This window comes from Microcebus murinus, chromosome 4 (genome assembly GCF_040939455.1).
Source record: "Microcebus murinus isolate Inina chromosome 4, M.murinus_Inina_mat1.0, whole genome shotgun sequence".
Taxonomy (NCBI): domain Eukaryota; kingdom Metazoa; phylum Chordata; class Mammalia; order Primates; family Cheirogaleidae; genus Microcebus; species Microcebus murinus.
This window is the reverse complement of record NC_134107.1, coordinates 74,893,897-74,915,695: the sequence shown is the minus strand read 5'-3', so window position 1 is coordinate 74,915,695 and position 21,799 is coordinate 74,893,897. Positions and strand designations below refer to the sequence as shown.

Here is a 21,799-nt window from a genome sequence, read left to right as displayed (position 1 = left end):
AGGGCCTCATCCTTGCACATCCCAAGTATAGAAGTCCCTATCAAAGCTGGCCTCAAGACTGAGGTTTATTTTTAATAATCATCATGCTTTTCTAGGGTCCTGTCAATGAAATCAGAAACATCCTATCCAAACCAGTGACCCGTAGGGATGGAAAATTATTGATTGTAAGATGTGTTGCTGAAATGCAAATTATAATCAATTACATTATTTATAATAAATTATAACAATAATGTGCAAATTAAGGGAAACTCCCATATTATAATTTTAGGATACAGATAATGAGTCTAAGTGAAAGAACTCCAAGGCAGTTATTAGCACAGCTCTCAAAGGCCCTTTTTATTTGTTTCCTGGATGCTGAGGTATTGTTAATGGCAAATTCCCAAAGAGGTTTTATAAAAGGGAGTGACCCCCCAAAACAATGCAGTTCTCTCATCAACCAACTACTCCGAATAGGCAGTGAGCCCAAAGCTCCATACTTCTTGAACTTGAAGATTCCTTACTCCAAGGGCTGCTTTGCCACAGAACTTCCAGGACCCCTCCCTGAGAGACAAGGAGACATCAGGCAGTCAGATCCATTCAGAAAAACTTGATCTCACGTCCTTTGCACTTTTTTCTGTTGGTTCAATAATATACACTGGTGGCATTAACCTTAAACCTGTTCTAGGTATCAGTGGCATCAATCTTAAAATCAGAACTAGACTGTGACCTGGCCCAGCTCAGTCACTCCCCTTTGATGACCTTAAAGACGTCTTTCAGAAAAATGTCCATTTACCAACATTGCTAGATAGATATGGATTTAACATGAGGTTATTATCATAGCTGATGCCTCCAAGCCCCAAGGAGGACCACAGCAATGGCTCACATGGTCATACATATTTATAAATTTTCCAAGAGTAATATGTTTTAACCACAACAATTCAAAACTTCTTTTTCTTTCTCCTTCAACTTCCCCTCTGCTACCTTTCACATCATATCAGGTGGAGTGGCCACAAACATTTTGGGGATTTAAAAGAGAAATGAGTTGAGTATACATTTAGTGGGATTGTTTTTGTGATTCGCCACCAATTCCATACAAATTGTTGTTAGTCGTCTAAGTGTAGGAATGGCTTCAAAAATCACTGCTACTATCCACTGAACTGAGACACCCAGCATGATAGCATACGAGTAAAGGAACAGAACATAACCTGTGGTGGCCAGCACTCCATTAAAGCAGTGGTGGAGGAGAAACTGGGCTCAAAACCTACAGAGCCAGCAGACAGTCTGTGGGAAATTCCAAATGCATGTGTAAACTCATCATTGGAAGATTTGGTTCTTGCCTACAGAGTGATGCAAGTTATACTATCTCCTGGATAATATCTCCATGCAGTATACAAATTATAAATACACCATGGTTTTTTTTCTCTTGTTGACTAAATTCACAGAATGAGAAATTACTAGATTTTCTTGTGTGTTTATGGAGCACAGACCTGTAGCAGTATTATCAACAGCAAGAACATCTATAACAGTTTATATGAGACACCAACTTGATAAAGGTTTATTCCAAATTTGACACCAATCTTGAAGATTTACATAGCATTAAAAATAACAAGTTGTGACTCTAGAGAAACATTTCTAAACTCTGAATAAGAGAAAATGAACTTCAATCAACCACACTGGAAAAAAACAAAATAATCTTTCTATAGCAACAATTACAAAATTGTTATCCTAAAGAGAGGCAATCAAATCAAAACTGCAACCAAAAACATAGGGGAAAAAAGCATTAGAGAGGTGTGCCAGGCATTTAATCAATAAAAATATTATATTGCTTTTCTGAGTTTTGTGGTATCTATCTATAGCATTTTTTGACTTTTAAACTTGCAAGTCACTGTGATTTCTTTCTTTGTTCTAAACAAATACAATAATTTTATTGTCGTCACTGATTCTTTTTCTCAAATCAGGCATCCAAATACAGCATGAGCTTCAAACCTCACAAAACCTGGATTCATTTCTGGCACTAGAAATTCCCTGACAATTAAGCCTTGCTTATATATCATCATCAACTCACATCAATGCTCTAGTTATTTCTCCTACTGTCTTGTCTCCAATTGGAATTTGTAAAAATCATCCCACTATGCCAAAGGGTGACGCTAAGGTCAGCAGAAAACACTCATTTATGTTGTGTCACTTGTGTATCACATAGTTTGCAATTACATGCTGTCCTATCTCTTCTACCAGTTCTTCATTTAATCATCTACACATCTTCTTCATTGTGATACTTTATGCCAACAGAGAATAGGTACACAATAAATGTGGGAATGAAGGAAGGAAGAGGAGTAAGGTGAGAAAAAGGAAGAAGGGAAGGAGGATGGGAGGAGAGGCATAATTTTGAGGAAGAAAGTAGAAGAAAACATCATTAAAATGACTTAAACTCTTATTTTATAGACCTTGGAGGTAAACTACAAAGTCTTTATGTTTTTGCCATAATATCTTTTAGTGTGTGTGTGTGTGTGTGTGTGTGTGTACCTCAAATTTTTATCTTAATTCCTTCAAATTTTTATTCACTTTTAGCGCAAGACATTTCATATTCAATATGTCATTTTATCCAGTATTCTTCCCACCAGTGTATTGGTGTTTAAAAGGAACCAGAATATTAACTGTGTTATGCAAATGAAAATTGTGAATTTAATCAAAAAGAGTGGCCCAGGGAGCCACTAAATCCTACAACGTCCAATGGGAAAATTTGGAGAGTCCTATTATATTCAAGAATTTGTATGCCAGTGCCCAGAATTTAATATAAATTGAACTGAATCCTACACACAACTCTTTGTAGATTCTGTCAATAAGACATGCTTTCATAAAAACTGGCAAGCTAAAAATACAGACTACAGCCCATTTTCATTTTCTCTTCAATGAAACATTGTAAATGGAGTGGCATCCCATAAATATTTATCAAATTCCATAATTCTTCCAACTGTAATGATTAATAAAAGTATCCTTCAATATGCATACAAAACACCTGCAAAGAAACATTTTTAGAAGACTGAAATGAGATGCAAGCTATCTGAAGTCACTGAGGGCAATAAATTTGTCCGATTACCTTCTTGAGGGCCAATAATGCATGAAGCAATCATTTGGTAGTTTTTTTAACTTCTGCTTACTCAGCTTCTGAAGTTTAACTCTTTCTTACTTGAAGAAATAAAAGCAATACAACGTCACTTTGCACTGGGAAAATAAGGACACCCCGACCTGAAGGACCAGTAAGCGACCTGAAGGAGCAGTAAGCCACTGAAAACATCTACTATTACATATAAAAAGAAAATTGATTACAGAGAAAAGACCACACAAGTTTCTAGGTTGTTGGCTTGCCATGCTATTTGGATTACCTCTTTATGGTTGACATTATTTGTATCATTTACTAGTTACATAGGGACAATAGCAGCACAAGGTTGATATACTACGCAGACATAATTACAGATTTGAACCAAGAGTCCTCTATTAAAACCTAAATTGCCTTCAGCCAACAGTTAAGGAAAGGTCAAGAAGAAGGCACCTGCTGAAAAGAGTAATAAAAACATGCTGTTCATTATTTTCCAGAAGCGTCTAATCCTCTCTCCCACCTGGCTTACATGACAACTACTAAGTTCATCAGAATGTTGTAGAGTGTTCAGGGCTCCTCCGGGAAACATTACTTTTCTCTCGAATAATTATGGTCAAAAAGTCTAGAGCCAAGAAAAGTTTCTGCTGTCACTTGATCATAACTTCATTCCTCTCTTTCGCTTGCTCTGGTCCCAAGGGGAAAATTTAAGGGCAAGCCTGGGCCAAAATTCAAGGAGCTTCTTTTGATTTAGATGGGTGGGAATAAAAATATCTTTTAAAAAAGAGAATGAGGACAGGGATGTCATTTAGTCCAGATTTGTCGTGAATTACACAAAAGCTGCCAAATAACATCTGTCTTCCTCCTCAACTTGTCAGAGAGGAGTTACCCTGCAAGTTTGGGGAAAAGAAGCTGGAAAGATTAACAACCATCCATAAGATAAAATATGATTTCTGGTGCCTCTGAATATAAGAAAAAGGAAGTTTGTATTACATTACATTATGCAAGAGACATTCTACTGTGGGGATTAATCACCCCTTTAAATATCTGGGCTGGGCTAACGGTTTCTTCAATGACAAAAAGTTCTTCATTTTTTCTAATACTGCTCTCCTCCATTTCTTGGTTTTGATTTACCTGCTCTTGCCTATCTGATGATTAGAGACTACAGATAAAGAATATTAAGACTACAGATAAAGAATATTAGACTCAGCATGGCAGGTAGTAAACAGTTCTTCAATTGAGCTAACTAAATAAAAGATAACTAAATAAAAGACAAAAGTTTTTTGTCTTTATTCTTTCCTTGGCCACTAGCGGAAATAAATCTTTCTCCCTGCAGAAGATCAAAGCATGGCATCACAAGATTTGAGAGCCTGATAAATCCTGGTACCCTATTATCCAGCTGAACCCCTCTTTTTCCCATGTCTTGGGGCAGGGTCTTTAGCAAAGAAAAAGCTGTCCTTTCATGGTAGAAAAGATATGGAGAGCATAATTTAAATGGGGAGATATGGTTCTCTGGTTTCACTTTCTTACTTGGAAAAATGAAAAGTAGTGGATTATTATCCCTCTATGGTTTCTCCAGGGCTCCAATGAAGGGTGCCAACACATCAGAGCAGTATTACAGAAACTGAAGTTAATAAAAGTTGCTGGAAAACATCAGTCTTTGAAATATTTTTCAATTTCAAATCTGTTTTAGAAATATTTACATAAGAAAAATATTTTATCAGTCAGTGTCCTGGCAGAAACCAGATGGCATACTCAAATTGGGTAAGCAAAGAGCATTTAATAAACAGTCTATTTACAAAGGTGTGGGCAGAGTTTAGGAAAAGTAAAACAAACAAATGATGCAGTACTCCAGGGCTACCAAAAAAAGGGAACTGTCACCACTCATCAGAGGGGTGCAGCCAGCCCACAGTAACCAGTGTGGAAAGAGTCAAAAGGAAGGACACCCCAACCCAACTCTCCTCCTCCTCTTAGTTTCCACTGGAAGCACCACAGATGTCAGAGAGCAAAACTGTCAATTGGCCAAGGAGGTCAGCCTTCTAGACACAGAGAAGAAAGAAGAGTAAGAAAGAATCTGGACAGTCAAATGGAAGACAGCTAGCACATCTCTGAGCACAACTATAAAGTTACATTTATTGACTATTGTAGTAATCTGTTTGCAATATGTAATAGTTTTACATGGATTAATGTGTCTGAGACACCTCTTTTGAGTGTGTGTTTCAATCATGTGGACATTAGGTATCATAAACCTCTGCTGAGTCTATCAAAACATTTGGAATGAAGAGATAATTCTATTGCTCAGATAAGCTGGAGAAATGCTTGCTAGAGTCTCAATACAAAGAAAAGGTAAATGCATAGGCACTGTGCATGTGAGTTCTTCGTCTTGTAACACCAGATGTGTAAAAATAAGAAACTAATTGTCCCTAACTTCTGGGATGACTCAATAAGACCATCTGTTTGAAGCATTTTGCACAGAACTTGGTACATAAACAAATGGTGCTCAATGAATGTCCGCCAGTGCTGCTACTGCCACCAGCATCATCACCTGCAGCTGCATTCTGGCCTCTCAGACAGACTGGAAAACTGCCCACTATGGAAAGCCCATGTCTTACACCTGTGCCTTTTTGTGTCATTAGTGCCTGGTGCAGTGACTTATACATAATGCTCAATTAATGTTATTGATAGAGATTATACAGACAACAGTGAGAGTTGTCATATGCTACATCAGATTGTACTATTATTCAGTAATTATTCATTCTTCTCCCCATCCAATGCTGGAGCAGTGTCTTAGTCTCAGCTGGTGTAACAAAACACCTTATATTAAGTAATTTATGAAAAGCAAACGTATTGCTCATAGTTCTAGAGGCTGGGAAGTCCAGTATCAAGGTCCAGCGGTGTCTGGTGAGGGCCTATTCCTCGTAGATGGCAGCTGCTATGTGTCCTCACATGGCAAAAGGGCAAGGGAACTCACTCGAGTCTCTCTTATAGGGGCGCTAATCCCATCCTGAGGGTGAAGCCCTCATGATTTAATCACTTCCCTAAGGCCCTACCTGTTAACATTAACATTTGTCATTAGTTTCTAACTTGTGAATTTAGGGAGTCACCAACATTCAGAACGTAACACGAGGAGCGCTCTTTTCTGCCTGGATCAATGTTGACCTTGGCCCCAGGACCTGCTCTGACCAACGGAACGTGGGCCAGCTTTGAGCAGAGGCTTTATGGGGCACTGCACATTTCCACCAGCCCTCTTGCACTCCTGCCCTCTACTTTGAGAGCATCACCTCTCAGATAGCAGGTACTCCTTCAGCCTGGATCCTGGAATGGGAAGACATGTCAACCACATCAGAGGTCAATCCAGTCTGCCACAGTGCTGTTTCAGCTGTGCCCCCAGATTCCAGGGAAAGAAAAATTTCCCTAAGCCACTGAAATTTTGTGATTGTTTGTTATGTGGCAATAATGCAGAAAAATCTGACAGATGTATAAGAAAGTTACAATGGCATGCTGGAGTGGAAAACATGGGACTTGGAGTCCACTGTACTGGAAATCAAAATCAAAATAAAAAATCACTGGAAGTTCAAATCTCAGCTCTTGACAACTACCAAGTGGGGTGATCCTGACTGGGCAAGCCTCAGTAATCCCTACCTTGTTAGACTACTATGAGAGTCAGAAATAGTACCTAAAAAGTACCTTGTACAGTGCCTGACACATAATAGATACTTGATAAATGGAAGAAATAACACAATTAATGATAATGGATGGCAAAATATCTTCCCAATTATCCATGATTAAAGTACTGAACTGTAAATTGTTCAACTCAATTAAATAGTCCTTTAATTAACCTCAGGTAAATAAAATGGTGAAATCATTGAAGTGTGTATCTTACAAAAGAATCTGATAGAAAATCACACTTTAAAACATACACTGTGCTCTTTCTAAAACTGTTTAAAACCTCTGAGTAGTCAAGAATATGAATCCTTGTTGTGTCAAAGAATAAAAATGCATTCTTTGTGAAAGGAAAAATGATTAAATTGCATCTTCCAGACTAGTGATTTAAATTGTGATCAAATCTACCATAGTTGGGGAGGCTCCAGTTAATCTATTTACTGTGAGCATTATTAAACATTTATTAAATGCCTGTGCGTGGTAAAGAATTTCAAAGGTATGGTTTTGTTCGCTGAGCTGCAAAAAAGTCAAAAACATAAAACTACGAAATGCATCAACTAATCCCAGCATACACACTTTCACAAAACATAAGCACTACAATTACTGAAGCACAGAAATAGATTTTTGATCTATTGGGAAGGCATTCAGAAAAATAGCACCACTAATGAATAACAAAAGATTTATTTGGATTGTAAAATTTGACTAGAAAAGAAATTTATCTAAGACGTGGGCTCAAGTTTCTGCCTTTCAAAAGAATAAGAAAAAACACTCTACAGAAAAGATATAATCTGGTAGCTACTCTCTTAGGAGCTCAAGTGATTTAGAGTAGTGTTTCTAAAAGACAAATGCAGAACGAATGTTTGAAGTGCTTAAATGAAAATTCTTGGGCTCCCACTCTAGACCTACTGAATCAGAATCTTTGGCCTGGGAATCTTTATTGTTAAACTCTCCAGGTGATGGATGTACACTCTAAGTTTGAGAACCACTAACAAATGCAAGCCATTGAGGGACCTTTGGGAACTGACTTAAAGGTTTTAAAAGATAAAAATCCAAACAAGTTCAGGCCATTCAATGTCCATGGGTCAAATGAAAACAACAGAGTCTGGACCTGAGACTCAGGAAACTGCTACAGGGCTAAAGAGCTATTCATTCTGCCACTAGCTCAAACTATGATTTTTTTAGGACTTGGAGGCAAAGAGCTGATGGATCATTCAAAAGTAGTGTGAATCCAACAGCACCATGGTGATGACTTCTCTTGTCACACATAAAATTATCAAACTTCTCCTTGACCCTACTATCCCCATGCATACGTCCAGGCAATCATTCCTCATCGGTTTCTTGGGTTTGAATGCTAAGATCTACAAGTGGTGACAGGGGAAGAAGAAAGATAGTTAAGCTTATTATTATATGGACACTCTAATCATCATTAAAAAAAAGTCAACAGTAAGCCCAAACCTTTTTTCTTATAATATGGAGAAAAAACCACTTTTATTTTCTAAGAGGAAGGAACAGAATAAAATTATAAGTGGTAGAGAAAATTGTTACTATAGTTTTAAAGTTTAAAAAATACTATGAGAAAACAAATCAGAAATATATGCAATGAATGTAAAGGAAAGGATTGAAGAGAGGTGGGTTCTAGATCTGGCTCATATCCTCTAAGGCGTCCTCAAACAACGGCCCGCGGCTCACATGCAGCCTGCCGAGGACATCTATTCAGCCCGCCGTGTGTTTTGTCCTGCTTAGCAGTCTACTCATCCAGGGCCCACAGTACGCATGTGTGGAATGTGCCCTGCACTCTCCAACGGCCCTCCAATGGTCTGAGGGACAGTGAACTGGCCCCCTGTTTAAAAAGTTTGAGGACCCCTGCTCTAATGGGTATGTGATTTTACACGACTCACTTAGCTGTTTAACCAAAAGGAGTTAATGTCCATAGGAAAGCGTTTTTTTAAGTCACAGAGCATGTCAAAATATAAGTAGCATTATTTTCAATGACAAATTTTTTTTATATAATCTAGAATGTAACAGAACAAATACAGAACAGTGAGAGTTGTTTTTTTGACAGAGACAAAGAATATCAAACTCTTGGAGTCAAGAATTATAAGAGCAGCCTTATCATCAGATAAAACTATACACATATTTTCTAAAATAACACCCAAGGTAAAAACAATAAAACACAGTACCTATGGGGAAAATCTAGGTCACTTTTACCAAATTGCTCCTGCTCTTGACTCCATCAAGCAAGACCAAGATGCAACTTCCTGATAAAGACAGCTCAGTGTGGCTTGATATAGTCATATAGATAGCAGTGGTGAATGATTCAGCTCGACATTTTCCTATTGACCTACCCACCCACATCTACCCCAGTTGCAAAGCTAAATTCAAACCCTGGAGAGCCACACAGACAATGGGCCTATAAAGGAAACAGGAAGGGTAATCAATGGTCAGTGCCATCAGTCAATGAACCCAGGGTTTTAAGGACTTTGAAAACTCTTCAACATTTTATTGCCTTGTAGATTTTACATCAACACCAAATTTAAGTGTACTTAAGGAACATGCAAGGAATACTACACTTCTCTTTAGATGGGAGAGAGCATAGTTCACTGCAGTTATGTAGAGCTAAGTCTGAAACTAGGCTCCAAGTTGTATGTCTTCTCTGAACTTCAATTTATGAATTGATAATTATTAATCCCAACTCATGGGGCTGCTGGAAGAATTAAATAAGATGATTCAGCTATAAAATCCTTTGTACGGTGTCTTGCACATTGTAAGTACTCAATGGAGTCATTATCATTAGTAGGAAATTATTAGTATGGAATAGGCACTCGGTAAAGTTTAATTCCCTTTCTTTCTGATTTTGTACCTCAAAGGTAGAAATATATTCTAAGAAAATTACAAGAGATATATAATAAAATACAGTAGGTGGCTAAATCAGGACTGAGTTTTCCTGACATTTACTTTTTCTTGCATTGTGTCTATGGAGATCAATTTTATAATTTATGCTGGCCATAAATAGAGCCTATGTATACCAAAATTACAGTTTAAATTTGAGATGGTGCAGTTTATTTTTGCCTATCCAATATTTAATACAGTTTCTCAAATCCTTTTTTCCAGTATAAGGTGTCCCCAAAATTGCCATGCATAGGGAAAATGGGAAATTGTAGGTAAATGTACCTTAATTTACAAAATAATTCATTACAAAATGTTTCCTTTTGTATGAGAAAGAACTTTTACAAAATTTTTACAAAGGAAAAATTTTGTAAAATTACATAATGAATATTTTGTAAATAAAGATACATTTACCTACAATTTCCCATTTTCCCTATGTATGGCGATTTTGGGGACACCTGCATTATGGATGTACAGTTACTATGTCTATAATGACACCTTCCCACTGTGTGTTCTAGCCATCATCATCATCACCAGGACTGTTATGAACTGAATGTTTGTGTCCCTCACCCCAAATGCATATGCTGAAGCCCTCATTCCCAGGGTGATGATATCTGGAGGTGACACCTTTGGGAAGTGATTAGGTTGAGACGAGATCCTGAGGATAAAGCCTCAACGATGGGATTAGTACCCTTATAAGAGGAGAAACAGACCAAAGCCCCCTCTCTCTCTACTACATGAGGGCAAAGAAAGAAGTTAGTTAGTTAGTTTGCAAGCTGGATGAAAGCCCTAACCTTGACTATGTTGGCCTTCCAGCTTCCAGAACTATGAGAAATAAATGTATGTTGTTTAAGCAACCCAGGCTGTGGTATTTTGTTATAGCAGCCTGAGTTGACTAAGACAGGGAGCAAAGCACTCTGTGAGTGTTGCAGAAAATTATTTAATGTATAGAAATGTGCCCTGAAAACTTTAAAGTGCTAATATTACCATTGACACAAGGACAGAAAACACAGTCCCTCTCTTTAGATGTCTGCAATCTAAAGACTAGAAAAAATACACAGTGCTAAGAAACCCAGACATTCATGTGTCTAGACACATGTACATTTAAAGACACATAATGACAATGGCAAGTATTGAAAAAAATTGGGGCTGTACCTATGATGGAGAATTAAAAAGTAAGTCAAGAGCAATGAAAATATTGGGATGATTTTTCCCTTTATTGAAAAATGTTCTATTAAAAAAATCAAGTCGTATAAGTAAAATCTTAAAAACAATCTTTTATACATAAAATTCATAGCAAGGCTCCTCTATTGTATTATGAAAACAATTGTAGAAGCACATCTCCTTATATTAATGGAGCATACAAAGAGCAAATGCCCATCAATCAAGGGCCCAGATGTACCCATGAAACATGTAAGACTGAGCAACTCATGCACTGTCACTTCAGCAAGGCCTTACTGTAAAGGGAAAGATTCCTATACAAGATCCATTTGAAAATCCATTTCACACTTCCAATTTAAAGCCAATTCAAATGTAATTTACTTAATCAGGGCCCTTCATTTAGTGAGGGTCAGAAGTACAATCAACGGAGGTGACAATTACTTATACTTATCAAAAGATGACCTAGTACCACTAGTGCTGAACAAGAAAAAACAAAACAGGGACTCCCACTGGAAACGATGGCTATTATTACATAGATAGATCTTCTTACAAACCAACACATTCTAAGCAAAAGCTTTTACTTGCATCATCTCTGCACCAAATGCAACCTCATTTGCAATTCTACTTTAGTGCCCTAACAGTCCCTTTATTTTTCCAACGTCAGTGATCTAAGAGAAGTGAAACAATACTTCTGGCACAAAACATTAAACTTACCACTCTCGTCATCTATACTGAACCTTCCAAGACCACTTCCATCCCTGATGGAGTACTGGACCTCTCCATCTCTCCCGGAGTCTTCATCTTGGGCAGTCACCTGTAGCACACTTGTTCCAATGCGTGAGTTTTCTTTTACAGATCCAACAACAGCAAAGTCTGGGAAATATGGGGTGTGGAGGTTTTCATTGACATCCACCACTTCCACCTCAACAAAGGAAACAGATGACAGAGAGACAGGCCGCCCTTTGTCTTTGGCCCGAACTGTGAGGTTATAGAACTGCTGCTTTTCATAGTCGAGCTCTTTGCTCAAGCGGATGGCGCCACTTGCTTTATCTATTTCAAATCTCCCATTATAGTCATTGACCAAAGAATAGCGCACTTGACCCCCCAATCCAAGATCTGGATCATGGGTCTCCAGCCAAGCAATGACAGTGCCAATGGGAAGATCTTCAAGGACCTTCACACTATAGCTACTGGGAATGAAAGCTGGGGAGCAGTCATTGACATCATCCAAAAACACCTTAAGAGTGACAACTGAGAACAGCTGCTGACCACTTTCTGCCTTGTCCCTGGCTTCTATTTTCAAAGAGTAGTTTGCTTTTGACTCCCTGTCCAATTGGTCAGCTACATAAATGATTCCAGTTGAGCTATTGATGGCAAACTGCCGGGTATCCGTCAAGACTGAGTAAGTTACTTCACCATTAGAACCCAAGTCTTTGTCTCTGGCTTCCACTTGAATAATCTCAGTACCAATACTTGAACTTTCAAGAATATTAACTGAGTAACTGTCTTGAACAAAAACTGGGCTATTGTCATTAGCATCCTCCACATTGATGGTCAGCAGCCTCCATGAAGATTTTTGTGGATTACCTAAGTCATAGATGGTGATATTAAGGAGATAGAGATCCGTGTGTTCTCGATCCATGGGCATAAGGACCTTCAGCTGCCCAGTCTCCATATCGATGTTAAAGCAACTATCTGTATTTCCGTCAGCTATTGTAAATAGCACCTTTCCATTGAAGCCAGAGTCGGCGTCATAGGCTTTAATCTTCAGGATGTTAGCACCAACTGGTAGATCCTCCTTCACAGCCACATCAGAAGGAAAAGACTTGTCAAAATGTGGTCCCTGCCTATTAATTGAATAAAAGTCAAGAAATCCATCTTCCAGATTCAGTTTCCCATTTGCTTTAGCCTTAATGAGCAGTTTCTCTGCCAGCTTTTGAGCCACACGAGTTTCTCTGCAACTGAAGCTCTTTGAAGACACTTTCCCATGTAGGACTGAAATGTTAATAGACATGGGGTCTGCAAGATTCTCTCCATCGGTTGCTGTAATTCTGAGGGCAAAATTACCATTTTTAACTCCAGAATTCAACAGAGACTTTTTAAGCTGTAAAACACCAGAGTCTGGGTTTAAATAAAAGAAGCCAAGTTCATTTCCAGAAATGATTTTGTACTTTACAAGTTCAAGTTCATCAATATCGATTGCTGAGACAGCTGTGATGTGACCACCGACTGGAAAGTCATACGAAATAACTCCCTGGCAAGCCACTTTTTCAAAGAGAGGGCTGTTGTCATTGACATTTCCTATTCTAATAGTCACGTTTACTTCACTCTCATGGCGGTAGGGCGAACCCCAGTCAGAGGCCCTCACAATGAATCTGTACGTTTCTGGAGAAGACTCAAAATCCAATTCTTCAGTTGTGCTAATGACACCCGTAAACTGGTTAATGGCAAATGGTAACAAATTCAGGCTAGCAATGCTATAAGTGATGTACCCGTTTTCTCCTTTATCCTTATCGAAAGCCGAGACTGTCAGAACGCTCGTTCCCACCGGAACACTCTCATTCACATAAGCATCGTACAGCAGCTGCTGAAATTCCGGAGTGTGGTCGTTCGCATCTTCTATGCCGATGGTGACTTGTGCTTTTAAATCTCCCTCCTTGTTTGTCACCTCCAGTTTATAAACCTCCTTCTTAACAGTGTTCAGTGGCTGTCCTGTGACAATCAGACCTGACCGAGGATTAATTTTAAAATACTCCGCATCCTCACCAGGAGATAATTTGTATTCCACATCGAGCGGTTCAGGACTTAATTTAACGATAGCAACCACGACACCAGGAGGGGAAAACTCACTCACGCTCACGTCATACACTTCTTTTTCAAATCTAACTGGGACAGTGTCTCTTTTGGGATTGGCAATGTGAACCGTCTTTAATGCTGAAAACTTTTGAGGGGACCCCTTGTCTTTTGCTTGAAGAGTGAGGTTGTAGCCATAGGAAAAGCTCTCCCAGTCAACCTGCTTTCTCTCCTTAATCTTGTACTCGTTCAACCACTTTCCTTCCTTGGCCAGGAAGAACTGATCTAAAGGATCCCCGGCCACAATGGAAACAGATTCAATCTCTCCATTGGCCCCCTCATCTAAGTCATCCACCGTCACCACTGCATATGTCGGCTCTTTGTCCAATGAGAAGGGAACATGAGTGACTACATGGATCGTTGGGGCGTGTTCATTGACACGTTCAATGTGAACATAAAGCTTTGCGGTACTGCTCACTCCATTGTTTCCATAAAGTTTCATTCCCCGGTCCACAGCCAAAATTTCCAGATCATACCTATTCTTTTCATCGTAATTTAATCGTCCACTTAAAGAGATGACACCACTTGTGGGATGAACTGAAAAGAGATCAACTTTGTTCTTAAAGTAGTAGTAGAATTCTCCATTGGAACCGATATCTGCATCTGTTGCTGTCACCTGGGCAACACTAGTCCTTAGAGGTGTGCTTTCTGCTATTGTCACTGAGTATGTTGTGGGTGAAAACAGAGGTCTCAGATCATTCATATCTAAAACCTGTATATTCACTTTGGTCCATGCTTCCAAATCTTCTCCTCTGACAGAACCTTTTACAATCAATAAATAATTGTCTTGAATTTCCCTATTCAATATGGCCGAATTGCCACCTTTAGTTCTTATTCTGAGGAAACAGAAATCAGCAATGATGACTTCCTCTGCTTTGAAAAACCCTTCTTCATCTCCTGATACAATTCTGTATTTGATATCCCAGGATAGATCTATTAAAGTGATGCCCATTCTACTCTGGCTGTTGACGTAGGTCCTTGCTGCGGAGTTCTCGTACACTGTAGCATTATAAATGGAATGTGTGAAGTGGAAGCCCAGGGGTCCAGTCCCTGGCAGCCCCTGGGAGACAGTAGCCAAAAGCTTGAGAAGGAGGAGGATGAGGCAAGAAGGAGGAGGACGTGTACCCACACAGTATCCCATAATTCTATCCATCACATCATACTTCCATCCTGGAGGGGGGAAAAGAGAGAGAGAAAAGATGAATTAACCATCATAGAAAAGCATGGGAGTAGGAAATAACTATTATGAAATAGTGCTTTTTACAAACTTTACTATAAAAATCGTTTTACGAAAACAACACAAGAAAAAAATTGGAAGCTTCACCACTACTATATAATAAGGAAGCCAAAATTACTAGGATTTGACCTTATCTTATTTTGATTTTTCTTACGTGATACTTTTACACAGATGATAGGATTGTTCATAAGTATAAAATTTCTTTCATTCTGAAGGTCAATTTAGAAATATGTATTGGAGGCATTAAGTGCATTTACCTTTGACTTAGAATTATTCCTATGGAAACAATTAGAATATTTCCTATGGAAATATTTAGGCAAGTTTTCTTTATTGCACAGTTCAAGGAAAAAAAAATGAAAAGATGCCAAACATTTATCAATAGAGAATCAAATAATTTCATGGTACAACAGAATAAAATACTATGCAGTTATTACAAAAATAGTGATAAAGATGAATATTTGAAGATACAGTAAGATGTAATGATAAGCAAAAAAGATCAGACAGCATATGTGGCATGATTCTATTATTTAAACATCTATATGTACAACTGCATCTTCATACTTTAAAAGGATTAACTATTGTGGGATTTGGGGCCATATCTGCATTTTCTAATTTTCTTCAATGAACATTGTTCATCAATGGTTAAATATTTTTATAATTATAAACTTTTAAAGAAATGCTTCAAGCTATGACCATCTTTTATTGTGTTTACTTTAAAACTGATCAAGACTTATGCATAATCCAATGCCTTAAGAAAAGATCATGTAACGAAGCAGAGAGGCCAACCTTTGAGGAGTTGCACAACCTCAGTGATACCCATTAGTGAGCTGTGCTACTCAGAATAAGGGAGGCAAAGTGATCTCTTGCAAGAAAAATTTAAGAAATTAAACGAAGTACTTCTAATTATTTTCACCACTAACTATTAAATTTACAATTTCCATAATTTTATGACTATATATATTAAAAGATAAAAATATTTTCCTATTTTAACTTAGTAAAATCAGTTAAGTCTTTAAAATACAGTTGAGGGGGGTATTTAACAAGGGACAGTTAAATCTATTTATACTCTAATGGCTCATATTTTTAGAACCCCCAAATATGAGTTCTTTCACCATGCCATATCCTACAAGCCCTTGACATTCTCCTTCTCTCCCTCCTTTACAGAGAATATGGAGATGAGAAGGGATGAGAAATTAATTATTTAGCAGATACCCAATGACTTAGGCACTAAGTGTCAGTTATTTTTTCCACTTCATTTTTTTAATCTTCACAACAATCCTAAACAACAGATACTATTTTACCCAACTACAAATTAGAAAACTAGAGGTCAGAGAAGTTAACCTATTTGGTCAGGACACTGCCCCAAATACTGTCCCCCAGTTGGTAAGTACCAATGCAGGATCTCAGACCCCGAACTTTCTTTCTTTAAAATCCATGCTTTTTCCTACCACACCATCTTTCTCTCTAAATTATTTGTAAGCAAGAATGAAATAATTAAATCTCCTAGAAATACATGACATAATTTAGTTCTATTGAACTAGTCAAGTATGTATCATTGAGAAGCATAAAAGAAGCATAAAAGCCACCCAGCATCTCTTCTTGGTTATCTGCTTTCTGGTTTTCAAATAGTTTTAATTATTTGCTACAAGCTAAAAAAAAAAAAAAAAAAAAAGTTTAACATCTTAAAATATTATAAAATTTTATAGTTTATAAAACCTTTTCATAACCAAGATTGCAAGGCATATATTATTATAACCTTTTTATAAATGAGAACATCACATCTCATTTTCCTAGTAGCAGAGTTTGCATTTAGAACTCAGGCTCTCTCCACACCTCAACAAGGCTTTTCCATTTTTTTCCAGCTCTGCCTCATAAGAGATTCTCAAAGTGAAACCCTGGGCAAGCATATGCTTGGCTCCCCTGGGGATAAAATATGTCATGCTGCTATCATCTGCTGAAGTAGCCAGAAAACACTGAGTAACAGGCAGAAAAGTGAAGTTTACCACAGGGATTTCATAGACAAAACAGCAAAAATGAAAAGTAGAAAGAGGGGATAACTTTCTATATAAGAAGTTAATTTCACATGCAATTCTTCTGTCCTTCAGAAATGCTTCATGTACTATTAAAAGTATGTGAAACAGTACTGTGGGCACCAGGTCAGGTAACCAGGGCAAGGCTGGCAGCTGGTGACCCTGCTCAGTAGGTTCCTAGTTTGGGTTTTTTTGGATGCAGTACATTGGAATACCTAGAAGGGTAGAGAATCCACAAGACCAGTGCAACTGGATTTAGCTATTTTGTGGAGCACACTCAGGTGAAACATGGGAGTGACAGACCCTTCTTTAGGGATCATGATGTCCACTAGCAGAAACTTTAATAATACTCTGGATGCCTAAACAGATTCTTCTGTTTCATCATCTGAAAAGGCTCCAAAGCAGTGGAGGAATTTTTAAGTTCACTGTGAATATGTCAATGTGGTAGAGTAAGACAAGGCTCTGACATAAGGGAATGCAGAGGCCATGTCACACTCTCTTGAAAAGCTAGGGTCACTCCCAGAATGCTCCAGGGAGATACACATTCAGTTTCTGCCTCATTTCCCATTCACTACCCCACACTGAGGAGACCGCATCAAAGAGTAGTTTTGCCGGTACTTTGCCCAAGGAGTCTGGACTCCCTAGTCATCAGAGAGGAAAGCTTCCCCAATGATAAATTCAGTTCCCCTGAACTTTTCTTAGTCTGTCCCCTTTTTTCTCCCCACCAACCCCCATACCCAAACCTCTACTGAAGGAAACCTGATGGGGGAATCGCATTTGTGCATCATTCTATTCCCAGCATCCAGTACAGCACCTAGCACACAGGAAACAAACAACGCCGGCTTGTTATACAGAACATTAAAATACCGACGTGATCACAGAAGAATTTAATATGCTCGGTTTCCCAAATCCCCCAAAACAAGCACATCTTATTTCAGAAAACAGAATCAAGAAATTATACAGGTTCAAAGGAGCCTTAAAGATCATCCAGCCCAACGTCTGAGTTTACAGATGAGAAACTGAGGCCCATAAACATGAAGAGATTCCCCTAACACCAGCTTTCAGGTCTCCCAGGTTCAGAGCTGAATTATCATAGTTTTCACTGAGAGATTTAGGGCTGTGTTTGTCATCATTTTGGAGTGATCTTCTTTTTCTGACATCTTATCACTCTGGTGCTACTCCCTCCTCTAAGTTGTTAACTGTTTATAAGTAAACGTTTAAGTGCCCTCAGGGGGGCAGTTACTTATACAAATCCTTCTGTGAATCCTTCCAGGCTGGGACTGCTGTCATAATATGAAAACATATCATTCAATTGAACTATTCAAAAATTGGTACTTTTGCATACTGAGACTTTCTTTCAGCAAGGTACACTGGCGCTAGGATTTTTTCTTTCATATAAACCAGAATCAACGACCTTAAATGCAAATAGAAAATGCTTCAAAACAAACTTAAATGGAGTAATTTTATTGTATACTGAAATTAAGATTTAACTGCAAAAAACTGAGCAGGACTAAGCTTGTCAGCTTCAATTGCTGAAAGCAAAATATCTCATAAGGCTTTTGTATTTTTATTTTTGCAAAAGAAAAAAGAAAAAAAGCCCTATCTGGCACAAATTATTTAAAAAGCCTTGCAGTTTTCCCATTGAGTTAGGAAATAAATGAGTGCTAGAAGCTAGGGAATTTTGTAAAATTTTGTATTCCCTTTTTTTCTAGCATGCCAAGATGAGGGTTCAGATATCTTTTTAAAAATAATGTTGCTTTTTCCACATTGTGAAGCCAAAACAACAGAGCACGGTGTTTCAGATGTTTTGCACATTGATTTATTCTACTGCTTCTGGATTATTTGAAAGAAAGCACTTAGTTCCCAACCCCAGAGCCTATTTTCTATGACTTAGTAACATAATCAATAATTTCTGATATAATCTCCACAAAGATCATCAAGCCATCAATCTTTGAGACATTTATTTTCCAGAGGCAGTCCTGGTATGCCTCCCCACCCTGCACTTCCTACTCTAGTAGGATGGATCTCCATGTGGGACTCAGAAGGGCAGGAAGATTTTTCCTTCCAGGGATGAATAAATACCAAAGACCCTGAGGGCAGGGAACAGAAATCACAGAAGCCACCTCTCTGGGACAGGCTTGACTCTGTAGGGTGCCCGTGCTTGCTTTGGTTACCTGATAAAGCCCTTGGCGCCATCATTAATCTGGCCTCCTTAAATAGCTGAGACTTCCGAACAGTAAGAAAGGCATCTTTAGAAAAAAGTCTATTTTTACTCCATCTCTTCCTATCTTTTATATTTTGAAAATAGTTTTGTTAGTCAGACAAAGAGGTTACTCGGGGGAACGTGTTACGATAGGCTGTGAAACAAAGAACAAAGTCAAAACACGAAGAGTGCCCCCTGGCAGGTGTCCTTGATAAAAATGACCTGCGTTCAAATTGCAAATGGAAGGTCAGTTGCTGCTCAGGTGTGCATTGTGACAGAGATCTCGCCAACACAAAGGCAGCACGTGCAGTGGTTACAAAGCACACACTTTGGCAACTGCCCGGGTTTGAATCCCAGCCCTGGCATTTACTAGCTGTGCAACCTTAGGCAAGTTATTTAACCTCTCTGCACCTCAGTTTCCATAAAATGAGAACAATACTGCCTACCAATTAGGATTTGAGTTGATACATACAAAGCATTTAAAACAGCTCATGACACATAGTATAAGTATATAATTTTAATCTATTACTATCATTCACTAAGGCAGATTTTAGAGAAGACATCTGTGAGTTTGGGGGGAAAAGGATATTTACAACCTACTCTCTATTTTCCTTTCCAACAGGAAAAGCTACATCAAAGGTAAAGGAAAAGATGTCCTTTCTTTACTATAAGCAAAGGAGGATTACTATATTAGCCCCAAAGGTCAGAGAAATCTGAGTTGAATTCAGGCTTTGCCGTTTACTGTCTGGGTGACCTGGGACTAATATTTAAAGCTCCTTAAGTTTCAATTTCCCTATCTTTAAAATGGGGATTATAAGAGTTCCCAATGCCATGTAAAAGGCTTAGCATAATGTCTGGCACATAGTAAATGTTCCATAAATATTAACTGACATAATTATTAAGGTGTTCAGAAGCAAGGACACAAAACAGAAAACAAGTAAGAATTAAGTTAAGGATAAAAGGTCTAGACAAAGGGGGCCACCCCTAATACTGAAAGCTGCTCTTCTACAGATCCCAGACCTGGGTCAGGGTCAGGGTCAGTGCCACAGAGGGGTCCTGTGCCTGGTGACATGGCCAACGGCTATGGCCACTGCTCTGTAATTTATTCCAACTCCTGCATATACACTTTCAAACTTAGGAAACTACAGCTGCACTAGGGAGCTACTTCTCAGACCTGGCATTTAATTCCCGGGGATTTCGAGCAAGATTTCTCCTTGCGATGATGAGTCCCAGAATGGCCAGATACTGCTAAAGCCCTATCTTCCAGAGCAGCCTATTCTGATACTACTCAAATTATCATCCTCATGGTACTACTTTATGTTCTGGATCTTTGCTCCTGAAATCAGTTACAGACTGTCTGGACGACACACTTGGGAACAAAGTTTTACTCTCTGGCCATTGCTAATGGCTGCCTGAAAAGAAGAAAAATGTTTACCATGTGGGGTTTTTTTTGTTTGTTTTGTTTTTAAATACAAACCACTGTAGCTACAGCATGTATAAGATAATATACTAGGTATTTGGATCACAATAATACATGGCATGTCATTACTCACATTATATAATAAAATACTGAGCCAAAGCCATGTAAAGTCACTGAGTTTTACAGCCAAAAGGATCATAAAATTGTCTAGCCCAACACCCTAGTGTTACCATTGAAGAAACAGACTGAGAGAGGCTAAATGATTTGGACAAGGTCACACAGCTTGCCTGTAAAACAGCTAAAACTGGACCTGAGATCTCTGCTGTAAATTTGACTCTGAAATTGCTGTTGTCTCCTTAAAGACTGCAGGTCTCTACCCATCCACATCTGCAAGTTTTACTCATTATCTGAAGTTTAGCTAAAATGCCAGCCACCTAACCTATGAAGCTAGCTCAGGGATTCCACATCCAAGAGTGAGCTCCACCTCTTACTAAAGCTGTCACTCTTACGCTTAGCATCAGCAACATTGCAGGACTGTTAAAGCCCCGACTGCTGGGCTCCATCCCAGAGCTTCTGATGGCTGGTCTAGGCTGGGGCCTGAGAATTTACAGCTCTAACAAGCTTTGAGGACTTGCTAGTCCTGGGACTACACTTTGAAACCCCTGCTCTAAACGTTGTCTCTATTTTATCTCTAGGTGCTTTTCTGATGGTACTTTCTTCCTTGCACTAAAGTTACTTATGTGTGCCTTTAAATTATATACTAGACTGTAAGCTCCCTGAAGAAAAGTTTGGGGCCATATTTCTTCTTCTTCTTCTAATGTCCAACAAAAGTGCCTTGAAATGGTAAAAATTTGAATCCATTGTTGTTGAGTGAAACAGGGCCAATCAGCGTACACCATAGCCTCACACCATGCTCCAAGGAGGAGATGAAAATGAGCATCAGACAAATTAGAAATTATACTCATAAAACTTAGAGACTCTGGGGTAATAGCTAGTCCACCATTTCTCAAACTGTGTTCCATGACACAATAATTCTAGAAGATATGAATAGATGTGCAACTAAAAAACTCTTCAGGAAAGCCTGGTTCAACAAAGGTAAAGAGATTTCTTAAGTTAGAATTTCCTGGAGCCTTTAATATGCTCCAAAATAAACCTTTCTCATCTCCCATCCTCAGTTACTTCTAATAATTTACCCTTTTTTTTTTATCTCCATAAGAAAAGCATCCCCTCCCCCCCACTTTATCCACAAGGGATACATTCCAAGACCCCCAGT

At 38.5% G+C, this 21,799-nt stretch overlaps 1 protein-coding gene across 5 annotated transcripts in view; it reads right to left on the bottom strand.

The window, feature by feature from the left end:
• The window catches only part of FAT3 (FAT atypical cadherin 3), a 635,879-nt gene that overhangs the window by 495,817 nt on the left and 118,263 nt on the right, over positions 1 to 21,799 (bottom strand). For all 5 annotated transcript variants that reach the window (XM_076002418.1, XM_076002421.1, XM_076002420.1 and 2 more), the window contains exon 2: positions 11,498 to 14,806. In XM_076002418.1, the coding sequence (XP_075858533.1) occupies positions 11,498 to 14,789 (3,292 nt within the window). In that variant the 5' untranslated portion in view covers positions 14,790 to 14,806. The remainder of the gene's footprint in view (positions 1 to 11,497; positions 14,807 to 21,799) is intronic.